Here is a 12,712-nt window from a genome sequence, read left to right as displayed (position 1 = left end):
TTGTTGTAGGTCATCAGAAATCATTGGTGCTTCATTGTGAAGAGCAGGGTCAATTTGGGTCTTGATCAAGGGCATGAAAATTTTTTGTTTTTTACAGCATTGAGTGAAATGCTATATATCTTATAGGTGGGGTGTATTTTTTAATAGATTGCAGCATTGTAATTGATTTTTGGAAATGACAGAATGATCCTTACATTTTGCTTTTTTATCCATTTAATTAGCTTGGTAAGCTTTCAGAATTTATTCCATCTGTGTGGTGTTTGTTTTTTTGCTTGACATAGCATAGGCATAACTTGGAGATATTCTCATATATTTAATAATCTCTAGTCTTTGAAGTAGCCACTCAGCCAAACACGCTAACAACAACCTCCACTGAAGCCCTGCGGGTGATGCCTCTCCCAAGGATGGCAAAGGCGAGGCGGCCAGCAGAATAAGTTCCAGGTAGGCTTATTGCAAGCTAGGAAGAATTCTTGTACTGGGGATGATGAACCATGGCTCTTATCACTTGGTATGTCTCTTGTCCACAAACCAGCCTGGCTAAGTTTGGAAAGGGCTTATCACTGAAAGTTTGCCCACCAGGTGATATCTTTTTGGGGCCATAGTAACTCATGAGGACTACCTACTGAAACATAGAAGGACTGTAATTTAGATGGAGGGAAGCTCCACACTGGGGGAATCAATGGAGCTTCCAAAGTATGACCACTGATCTCTCTTTTTTCCCCCTCTGAGCCAGCTAGACAATGATTTCTCTTTTCTACCCCACAAAGCAAATGTAGGCCAATGCTTTTAGGGAAGATATCACTAAAGTGTTGCTCTATGAACCTTTAAAATAAGTATGCCTTTAGCTGCTTTGGTCTTCAAATTCTAAACACGGTAGAGAAAAACACAATGATATCATGGCAATGTAGTAAAATATAGACTTAAAGAGAAATGAAGAAAAAGAAAGGAGAGTGGCAGCCTATTTCAATAACATTATCCTTGAATATAAATGTATATTTTTTAAAAACCCTACTTTTACTTGTTTGCTTCTTTTTGTATCCCTAGCACTTAGTGTAATGCCTAGCACATAGTAGATGCTTAATAAATGTTTGATTGATTGATTGTTTGCCACCATTAATAACAGCCCACCTCCCACCCTCCTAAAACAATGGCTGCTAACAGGTATGATGCAAGTGATACAGGGTGACGCTGTGTGCAGGAAACAAAAATATCTGTCTTTTTTCCCTATTTTTTTTTTTTGGTTATTACAGCCCTGTTGAAAAAGACTACTTTAAGACCCCCCAACATTTACCTATTGGTTGTGATTTAAGCTTCAGGTGTTTAATTTCTTGATCTTTTTCTTCAATTGCTTGATGAAGGAGTGTTTGGAACTCTCTCTCCTTTCGAACTAATTCCTCCAGCAGTCTATAGGGAGAAAAATTAAAATTGAACAATGTGTTAATAATATCATTAGGAAATCTTCTAGTCCACCCTTTGGGTGTGGGAAGGACTTGAAATGACTTATCCTAGAATGGAATTTCCAACCAAAATCACTCAAATATACACATTATAGCATATTAAGACTTGGGGCTTTGACAAACTTATCATACAAAGTCTAGTTCTCTAAAAACAAAAACAAAAAACAACAACAAACCACCACAGTAATATGTTTATGCAAAGAAGAAAAAAAAATTCCCTTCTCCTTCCAAACTGACAAAATTTGAGAAATAATGTTCTATGGTTATGACTGTTTATGGCAAGAAAAAAAAGCAACCTTTGAGACGCAAATAATATACTTATAAACATCCCTTACATGTGAACTGTTCCTATAGAGGGTCACATGGGGATTCTCTTCTTGCTGATACAATTAAAGAGGGAGAAAAAGATGGCACATGTTCTTAGTGATGAGGAACATACATGAGAGAAAAGATGAATCTAGGCTTAGAGTGACTATTGGGATGTGGGCAAGGACACCCTTCTCAATTACAAGGGGAGAATCCTTTGGGGAGGTGACATTCTTTTCTCTTCTAGAGGAGAGTACTGTATTTGAAGACAGAAGGTCAAGGTTCAAATACTGGTTTCACCACTTGCTACCTATGTGACTTGACTTAACTTACCAAAACCTCTTCTGTAAATGCCCTGAAAGGTTTCATCAAGCTTTAAATCTATTTTCATATATGATCCTTTCCTGACACACACTTTTCCATGGAAGACAGGAAAATATAATATTTGAAATATAATCCTTATGCCAGAAGAATTTTTGGATAGTACTCAAAGCCTTTCCAGCATGGTAGAACTTGCTAAAGTTTGTGCTTCACTGGCCCATAAGAACTCAGGGACACCTGAACATCAAAAGGGTCTATGAGGTACAAGGAAGGCATGAACAGGCTAAAATATGTTAGGGAGAATGAATGAGGCAGATGAAGCAGCACAAAGGATATCACTTGGGAGGTGTATACTGAAAGATGGAGGTGAGTTTGGTCATGTAATTTGAATGAAGAATGATTGCTGGACCTTCAATGTGCTCAGGGGTATCCATGCAACGCAAAGAGACTAGAGGAACTCAAACTGTAGGAGTCTTTGGTCCAACACCTTCATTTTATAAATGAGGAGACTAGATCACACAGTAATCACTAGAGGTAGTATTCAAAGGAAGGTCTACTGACTCCATAGTCTGTGCAATGCACAGGATGAGAAGGTGGATGGGTGAGCTGGAATCTGCACTACTTTGAAAGAAACAACAAAATCAATAAGAAGTTCAAAGAACTCCATGTGAACACTATGAATAAATAGACATTTGTGGGCAAGCTGGGAGCCTGATAACCATTTATAAAAATTGTTTCTATAGAAATGAGCTAAATTATAAACAGATGCACTTTTGGAATATAGTCTGTTGGTGAGTCAGGGATGCTAACTGGTGAGTATTGCAAAATAAAATTGATTTTGGAATTAACGCCCATATAAAAAATTTGTTATTTATGTAATCTTCTAAGATAAAGGAATAAGAGTATTGGGACAGGGCTAACCAACAGAGTGTGAAGAGTAAGGGCACAGGTGGAAAGGTTAATGGTTAGAAATTCCAGGAAGATGGCGGCAGGAAAGCAGGCACTTGCTTAGGCTCCCCCCCAAATCCCTCCAAACACCTGTAAAAAATGGCTCTGAACGAATTCTAGAGCTGTGGAGCCCACGAAATAGTAGAGGGAAACAGATCTCCAGGCCAGGAGAGTCTGGATGGTCGCTGGGAACGGTCCATCTCATGGTGCTGAGAGCAGAGGGCAGCCCAGCATGGGCTGCACCAGAACAGACCAGACCTGGAGGAAGCCAGCCAGAAGAGGCCTTGGGGCCATGAGCTGTGGCAGTTACCAGACTTCTCAATTCATAAATGCCAAAGAGCAGGTTAGGGGGAAACTGCGGGATCCAGTTCAGAGCAGTCTAGCCGCCAGCTCTGGGGGTGAAGGAGGTCGTGCTGTGGTGGCGGTAGCAGCAGCAGGAAGCTCCTGAGGCTGCCTCCAGATCCCCAGCATCAGTGGCTTCCCAAGTCCCTGACTCACATGGTGGGAGGAATCTAGTAATGGATCAGAGCTGGAGTACAAGGAGTGCTTTGTGGGCACAAAGGCAGATTCTCTTGCTGTGTCCTGCTTGGATATGTATTGCGGCCCTGGTTGGTGGTTCTTGGGGGAGGAGGAATGCTACTGTGACAGAGCCTGGGGTGACAGTGGAGTAGAAGTAGCTCTGAAAACAGTAGTGCTTGGACCCTAAAGCTTGGGACAAAGTACTCTCTACTCTACAAGCAGTCATATCCTGACAAAAAGCTCAAGGGTCAAGTAGTTGGTTGGGAACATGAACAGGCAGTGAAAACGAATTCAGACTCAAACTCAGGCTCAAACTCAAACTCTAGATTCCTTTTTTGGTGACAAAGAAGATCAAATCATATAGCCAGAAGAAGTTAACAAAGTCAAAGAGCCTACATCAAAAGCCTTCAAGAAAGATATGAATTAGGCTCAGGCCATGGAAGAGCTCAAAAAGGATTTGGAAAAGCAAGAGAAGTAGAGGAAAAATTGGGAAGAGAAATGAAAGTGATGCAAGAAAACCATGAAAAACAAGTCAATGACTTGTTAAAGGAGACCCCAAAAAATACTGAAAAATATACTGAAGAAAACAACACCTTAAAAAACAGACTAACTCAAATGGCAAAAGAGCTCCAAAAAAGCCAATGAGGAGAAGAATGCCTTGAAAGGCAGAATTAGCCAAATGGAAAAGGAGGTCCAAAACACCACTGAAGAAAATACTACCTTAAAAATTAGATTGGAGCAAATGGAAGCTAGTGACTTTATGAGAAACCAAGATATTATAAAACAGAACCAAAGGAATGAAAAAATGGAAGACAATATGAAATATGTCACTGCAAAAACCACTGACCTGGAGAATAGATCCAGGAGAGATAATTTAAAAATTATTGAACTACCTGAAAACCATGATCAAAAAAAGAGCCTAGACATCATCTTTCAAGAAATTATCAAGGAAAACTGCCCTGATATTTTAGAACCAGAGGGTAAAAATAGAAATTGAAAGAATCCACCAATCGCTTCTTGAAAAGATCCCAAAAAAGAAAACTCCTAGGAATATTATCACCAAATTCCAGAGTTTCCAGGTCAAGGAGAAAATACTGCAAGCAGCCAGAAAGAAACAATTTGAATATTGTGGAAACACAATCAGAATAATACAAGATCTAGCAGCTTCTACATTAAGGGATCACAGGGCTTGGAATATGATATTCTGGAAGTCAAAGGAGCTAGGATTAAAACCAAGAATCACCTACCCAGCAACACTGATGCTCCAAGGCAAAATATGGACTTTCAAGAAAATAGAGGACTTTCAAGCTTTCTCAGTGAAAAGACCAGAGCTGAATAGAAAATTTGACTTTCAAACACAAGAATCAAGAGAAGCATGAAAAGGTAAACCAGAAAGAGAATTCATACAGGACTTACTAAAGTTGAACTGTTATGTTTACATTCCTACATGGGAAGATGATGTGTGTAGTTCATGAGACCTTTTCTCAGTATTAGGGGAGTTGAAGGGAATATAGACAGAGGGCACAGGGTGAGTTGAATATGAAGGGATGATATTTAAAAAAATGAAATAAATTTAAGGGGTGAGAGAGGAATATATTGAGAGAAGGAGAAAGGGAGAGATAGAATGGAGTAAATTATCTCACATAAAAGTGGCAAGAAAAAGCAGTTCTGTTGGAAGGGAAGAGGGGGCAGGTGAGGGGGAATGAGCAAAGCTTACTCTCATCGGATTTGACTTGAGGAGGGAATAACATACACACTCAATTGGGTATCTTACTCCACAGGAAAGTAAGGGGAAGTGGATAAAAAAGGGGGGATGATAAAAGGGAGGGCAGATAGGGGGAGGAGGTAATCAAAAGCAAACACATTTGAAAAGGGACAGGGTCAAGGGAGAAAATTGGATAAAAGGGGAACAGGATAGGATGGAAGGAAATATAATTAGCCTTTCACAACATGAGCATTGTGGAAGTGTTTTGCATAATGATACATGTGTGATCTATGTTGAATTGTTTGCCTTCCTAGGGAGGGTGGGTGGGAAGGGAAGAGGGGAGAGAATTTGGAACTCGAAGTTTTAAAAGCAGATGATTAAAAAAATTAAAAAATATATTTTTGCATGCAGCTGGGAACAAGATATATAGGGAACGGGGCATAGAAATCTATCTTGCCTTACAAGAAAGTAAGGGGAAAGGGAATGGGGTGGGGAATGGGGTGAAAGAGGGGAGGGCTGACTGGGGAACAAGGCAACCAGAATATATGTCATCTTGGAGTGGGGGGAGGGTAGAAATGGGGAGAAAATTTGTAACTCAAAATCTTGTGGAAATCAATGCTGAAAACTAAAATATTAAATAAAATATATACAGAAAATTTTTTTAAAAATTGAAAAAGAAGTTCCAGGAAGGCAAACTAATAATTAAAGTTTCTAATAATTAGAGCTATCCCTTGATGGAACAGGCTGCCTGCCTGAAGAGGTAACATATTCCTTCTAAGCAGAGCTTTTCAAGCAAAGGTTATATTATCATTTCTAGTAAATGTCACACATCAAACCTGTCTGTGTGTGCTGGATTTCCACAAGTGGGTGAAGAACTCAAAGTATGGTCAGGTATGAGGTGGTGAGTGAAGCTGGACTCAAAGGGTGGCTTCAAAAACAAAGTTCTCTTATCCTGAGATTTGTGATTCTGGCAAATAAAGAACTCAAGTATCAGGGTATGAAATGAGAACTCCAGCATGGAAAGTCATGCCTCCTCTTCTCCCCTCCCCCATTCCATAACAAGACTATCTAAGAAAAATTCCTCATCAAACCAAAGAAGACTGATATTTTATTTTTTTTAAAACCTTGGGAAGCCAAGATATATTGCTAAATATGGAATGGGTTTCACATTTTTCAGACTAACTTTTTAAAGCCTAAATGAATTACTGAAAAGTAATTTTACTGAAATACCCAGAGAAGAATGGAACATTTTTCCTAAGTGGTAATAAGATAATACAGGTCTTTTTTCCTTAATAATAAACCTAGTAGTGAAGTCTGAGCCTTTATAAAAAGCCCTCAGGCTGTTGAATGATTTTCCCCCCTGCTTTGCTAAAAAACAAAAGAAACCCCAGAGTTCTAATATCAACAGCCATATGCCAATCCTTTGTTATTACAGGAAGCTATAAATTATGAAGATTTAGGCCTTGTGCTATACCAAAGGCAGGGGGAAAAGAGGAAATATTAACAGTCAGTTTAAGTCGCCCATATTATGCAGTCTCTGTGCTACCAAGGTCTCACGAAGACACATTAAGTTTAATACATTTGGTATTTTTGGTCGAATGAATCTGACTTAGTAACTATTTGCTAATGTTCATACTTTTATTAGAACAAAAGTAAATCCTTTAGCAGCATTAACTTTTCCTTTTTTTTCTTCCTGGAAAGACTTCATATTTCCACCCATGGATTTTTAAGAATGTGTACTTTCTGTTCTTTGTTTAACTATCTGTCAGAAGGAATATAATGCTCTGGAGTCTGTTTCCTAGGCAGTCTATGAGATGTTACATCTGAGTTGCTCTAGAAATCCTAGAGATAAAGCTCCAAAGGACAAATTGACATCTATGTTGATGGGAGCAAAAAGTGGTTTTCAACCAAACTAGCTAAGCTAAGACATTCTATTTAGTATAAAGATGTCCCAATGACGGCAAAAGTACAAATAGAGGGTGTCTTCTGCCACTGGACTGATCTGCCTTAGAGAATCTATGGGGAAACATGAACAAAAATCACACAGGGCAAAAAGGCACATAGGATTTGTGATTTCTGTTGGGGGAAAAGAGACTTAAACTGATGAAATCATGTATCCATTAATGTTATTTTGCAAAGAATAGGCTGGAAATCATACTAAAATGAAAAACAGAGTACTGAATTATATTTGGATTTTCAATGTTTATGACAGGAAAAAGAATCAACTTTATAAAATCAAAAAACACCCAAGCAAAGATGGCAAAATCCATATTGGGGAGCCTGTGGGAAGATAGGCACACTGATACAAAGTAAGCATTCCTGTGAACTGGTCATACCCATTCTAGAAAACAATTTGGAATTGTTCAAGAAAAGTGACTAAACAATTCATATCCTTTGATCCAGCAATCTCACTATTGGACCTATATCCTGAGGTGGTCAAAACAGAAAGAAAATTCTAACATATACTCTAGTGTTCATAGTGGCACCTTTCTGTGGTAGTAAAAACCTGGAAACAAGACAGGTTCTCATAGATTGGGTAATGGCTGAAAATTGTAGTACATGAATATTAAGGATTATTTATTATTGTGCACCAAGAAATTACAAATACAAGGAATTCTGAGAAACATGGGAAAACATGTATGAATGGATACATGGTGAAATAAATAGAACCAAAAATGATATTCATAATTTCTACAACAATGTAAATGAAAATGTCACTAAAAGGAAGCCAACTGGTAAGTGAAAAACCAATAAGGGTCCCAGAGAACAGATAATGAAACATACCTCCCTCCTTTCAGCAGAAGCAGGGGACTATTAGGATAAAATGTTGTAAATGTTATCAAACATGAACAATGTATCAATTTTTTAAACTTTTTCATTCTTAAAGGGAGGGTTCAATTCCTTGAATTATAGGAGGAAGGAGGAGGGAGATATAAAAAAAAATTTAAAAGAGTCCATAAAACTAATTTTTTTTAAAAAAGGAGAAACACTCATGATTCACAAAATGAACACTTACCTATTTGTTTCTATTTTCATTCTCCCAAGCTGGACATTCAGAGACCTGTGAGCACCCTGGGAATCATGAGATACTGTGGAACTGAGTGTGCTCACCCCAGAGGTGGCCACAGCATCTTCAATGACTGCCTGAGGTCTTCGATTTGTTTGAGTGGGAGGCTGTTCGTCATGGTCATCTTCAACATCCAGGTCGTCCTGATCAGCTGTATCACTTTCAGAAGCAAGACTAAAATGTGGCCTCAGCTCTAGGAGGGAGAGCATTAACAACAGCGTTAACCAAAATACAGCATGCTACCCTGACATTCTGATATAACGTGACTGACATTCACTTTGTTTCTGCAATACAAAAGTCACAGAGATGAAGAATTTCAGAAGTGGAAGAGACATTAAGAATCACATGGGCCTAATATGGAAATGTTTTAAACGATTGCACATATATAACCTATATCAGATTGCTTAACATTTCAAGGAGGGAGAAGGGAAGGGAAGGAGGAAGAGAGAAAATCTGGAACTCAAAACTTAAAAAAAACCTCAATGAATGTTAAAAATTGTTTTTACGTATAACTGGGGGAAAATAAAATATTATTTAGGAAAAAAAAGAATTACATGGTCATTTTACAGATGACAAAAAATAGGCCTAGAGAGCACAAATGAGCTGTCCAGTATCACACAGCTAGTTAGTGGCAGAACTTATCGTGTGGAACTTGGAACTCATATATACCCATAAAAAAATGTTATCAATACCACTTGGGTTTCCAAGTCAGCCCACAAAATTCCACTTAACAGCAAACATGATGTATTCACAACAATTAACCAGAAGCCAGATTCTAGGCACTGCTCCATTTACCAGTTATGTGACCTTGGGAAAAATGACTTAGTTTCTTTGAAATTCAGTTTCCTCATCTATAAAATGGGACTATATCTGCTCTGTCTACCTCACATGGTTTTTGTGAGGATCAAATGAGATAATAAATGCACTGATATAAATAATTCAGTGCAACAAATATTTAAGTTTGTTGTATAAGGTGTCACACTAAGCATACCAAGTAAAGAATACCAAGTAAAAATGGGTCAGTTCTTGCTTTCAAGGAGGTAACATTCTCCTTGGGGGTGGGGGAGTATAAGGCTAATGGGGAATAAGATCTTCCCATCAATAGACCTCATGTGGAGCCCATTAAGGAAAGCTTGCTTGCTTGTAGGAAGGCATACACACCTTTTGCTAATTTCTAATTAGGCACTGAGTCATAAGGGTTTTGGCTCTGAGCCTATTAGGTGAAAGAGTATATATTCTGAGAGGTGAGCTTTGGCTTTGGGGGCTCGCTTACAAGAAGGATCTTGTCATTCCCTGGTAAAACTCTGAGTGGCTGTATATTCAGAACTGTCCTACTGCTCAGAGGAAAGGCTCTCTCGATCCAGTGGTAAATGAAAAGTATATATGGCAGTTTTGCTTTGATTCAGGCAGTAGAGCCCTATCTGTTGGTCTTTATTTCTCTGTTCTGTATTTTCTCTGTTCATATTTTATGTAATTAAAGAAGACTGTTGACCCCTGAAACAGTTATCCTTCCTAGTAAAGCAGATAAAAGAAGCTGCACTACCAGCCATCCTGGGTTGCCGTCACAGGGAGTGGGATAAATAAAGTACGTAGACGGAAGAGTAAATATGAGGTAACTTGATGACAGAAAGAACAATAACTGGAAGAAGTGGGAGAGACATTCTATAGTAAGAGATACCTAAACTTTATACTGAAGGAAAGCAAGGATTCTTTCTTAGAGGTGTCGCTAAGGAGAGAAGAGTATTCTTGGCATGACTTCAGGGAATAGCTTAGTTTGACTGTAAGGCTGAATGTGTGAAGAGGAGAACTATGAAATAAGACTGGAAAGCTAAGGTGGGAGCCCAATTATGGAAGGCTTTAAATGCCAAGCTAAGATGTTTGTGTTTTATACATGAGCCAAAAGGAGGTTATTGAAGGATTTTCGAGTGATGGAGAGATGGGGTTAGATCTGGCTTTCAGGAATAAACCTGGTAGCTGTGTGGAAAATGCATTAAAGCGGGGAGACAGGAAGCAAGGAGATTAATATCATTAATTATAACAGTACTGGAAAGTGTAATTATTTCTAATACTATTCTCTTTGGGAAAGTACAATCTAACGTCTAGGAAGGACCAATCACACATCTTTCCTCCTACCATATCAGTGGAAACATAGTCTTCCATCCGGTCCACATCCCATTCCCACTTACTCCACACTCTGACTGCCTCCCCCCACCCCCAAGTAAAAAAACAGGAGAGAGTACTTCAAGTTCTAGAACTGTGGGAAGTGGGGTGGGGGAAGGAAGTTCGATGTAGAAATTGTAGCAGGAGACAGAATGTAGCAGTATTGGCTATTATGGTTTGGTTGGGAGTGGGGAGGATCCAATGGAAGAAATGATAAAGGAGGAGAGTCCAAGATAGCAGGTTGTGGTGCTTAAAGGAGTTCAGGGATAGGGATTCTTAAGCCAATGGTGGTGGGATCTGGGGAAAGGCAGGGAAGAAAGGGGAGGAAGCAGAACATCAGTGTCCATTTTTTAAGTCTGATATCTGGATTGTGTCTCCTTGAATCTGGAGGTGAATTTGCAATGTATTGCATCTATTCTGGGCCCCGTTAAATAGATTCTGGTTATAACTAAAGTAACCCTCATTAGTAACTAAACTAACCCTTTAAATTATACCAAGGGGTGTCATTTTATAGCAAATGTGGCCAATTAATGTTATTTCATGGAGAGTCTTTCATTAAGCAAGGATTTGAATAACCTCTATAAGCAAACAACTAAGCTAGACACTATTGAGAAGCGTGCAGATGAAGACATGATCTCTGCCCTTTAAGAACCTGCAGCACAGCAGCAAAGATAAGATACAAAGCACAAATAAGCCCAATCCAAAGTATATGGGCTTGAGTGAAGAGAGCAGAGAAAATGCTATGGAAGTACAAAGAAGAAGAGTTCCAACTTTGGGAGCAGGGAAGGCTTTGTAAAAGAGGTAGCATTTGAGTGGGGCCTTCCTTCAACAACAGGAAGGATTCTGAGAGGTGATGACAGGGCTGCCGGGACGGGAAGGTATGCCAGAAGAGGGAATGAATTGCTGTGAGCAAAGATAAAAAAGGGCAGGATACAGTAGGGAAGTGATGAATAGTCCAATGGGATTGGAATAAAGTAATGGGCAGAAGGCAGCAGTAGGTGGTAAGATTGGAAGGGTAGTTTTGGGGTCCACCTGTTAAGGATTTAGATGTCTTGCTAAGGAGTTTGTACTTTATCCTATAAACAATGGGAAACAATAAAGGCTTTAGAACTAAAGAGTGTCCTAGGAGGGTCCAGGCTTTAGGAAGAATAATCTAGCAATGCTGTGATGAATAAAACAAATAGTTTAGGCTAGCAATCTCCAAAGTGGGGTATACACATCTTAGGGGGTGTGTAAGATGGTACCTTGGGGTACAGGTAGAAAATATTAGAAACATCGTTGTTGATTCATTTCAGTCTTATCTGACTCTTCATGACCCCTTTTGGGGTTTTCTTGGCAAGGATACTAGAGTGATTTGCCATTTCCTTTTCTAGCTCATTTTACAGATGAGGAAACTGAGGGAAACAGAGTTAAGTGACTTGCCTGGTCACTTAACACACAGCTAGTAAATGTCTGAGGCTGGATTTGAACTTAGAGAAGCAGATTAAACATAATATTAAACATGAAAACAGATGAACAACAGGAAAAAGACAGAGCTGACACTTTTCCTACTCCATGACTAGTTCTTCATTAGCCCCATGATAAAATAAAAACATTTACGATTTAATCAGATCTGACAGGATGTTCAATGGGTAGTGATCATGAAAATCTCTTGGACCATCCAGAGGTTCCCTGATTATCTCGTGCCACTGTTGAAAAGAATGGTTGAGCTTCAAGATGAATTATGCTTTTATTTTTCTTTTACAAAAAAAGGATTAGTGTTCCAAGTCTGTTGACTTTTTCTATGGTAACAAAATGCTGTCAGTAGCATGCTACTTAGAAGATATTTTTAAAAAACTAAAACACACAGTCTGTCCCTTCAAGGTAAAGTGTAACTTTCTAACAATGAGTGAGAAAGAAATTGCTTTTCAAAAAGAAACTCAAGCTGTGGAGAGAACATCTTGGACCAGGGGGTTTAGAAACGTTTCCATTGTTGTGTGATTTTGTTGCCAAAAATTATGAAAATGTGACAGCTACCAAAACTCATGTCTATACACTTAACCCCCCCCCCAAATTTCTGTTTAAAAATCTTCCAAAGGGTATCTATAGATTTTGAACAATTTGTTAAAATATAAAAATGTCCATTTTTTTTTGTTTAGTTTGCAAAACAACTCATTGACTTCACAGAAGATGAAAATTTGCTAGCTGAATTTCAATAAAATCCATTGCAGGGTTGGGTTGAAAAGTGAG

General features: G+C 38.7%; 1 protein-coding gene across 1 annotated transcript in view; it reads right to left on the bottom strand.

Moving 5' to 3' along the window:
* Positions 1–12,712, bottom strand: part of MAP3K5 (mitogen-activated protein kinase kinase kinase 5) — a 201,214-nt gene that overhangs the window by 4,041 nt on the left and 184,461 nt on the right. Inside the window, exons 25-26 of the mRNA XM_036767595.1 lie at positions 8,273–8,516; positions 1,292–1,404 (exon numbers count right to left, since the gene is read on the bottom strand). Of these exons, the coding sequence (XP_036623490.1) occupies positions 1,292–1,404; positions 8,273–8,516 (357 nt within the window). The remainder of the gene's footprint in view (positions 1–1,291; positions 1,405–8,272; positions 8,517–12,712) is intronic.

This window comes from Trichosurus vulpecula, chromosome 7 (assembly GCF_011100635.1).
Source record: "Trichosurus vulpecula isolate mTriVul1 chromosome 7, mTriVul1.pri, whole genome shotgun sequence".
NCBI classification, from domain to species: Eukaryota; Metazoa; Chordata; class Mammalia; order Diprotodontia; family Phalangeridae; genus Trichosurus; species Trichosurus vulpecula.
The sequence above is the reverse complement of the archived record's forward strand: the minus strand, read 5'-3'. Positions and strand labels throughout refer to the sequence as shown.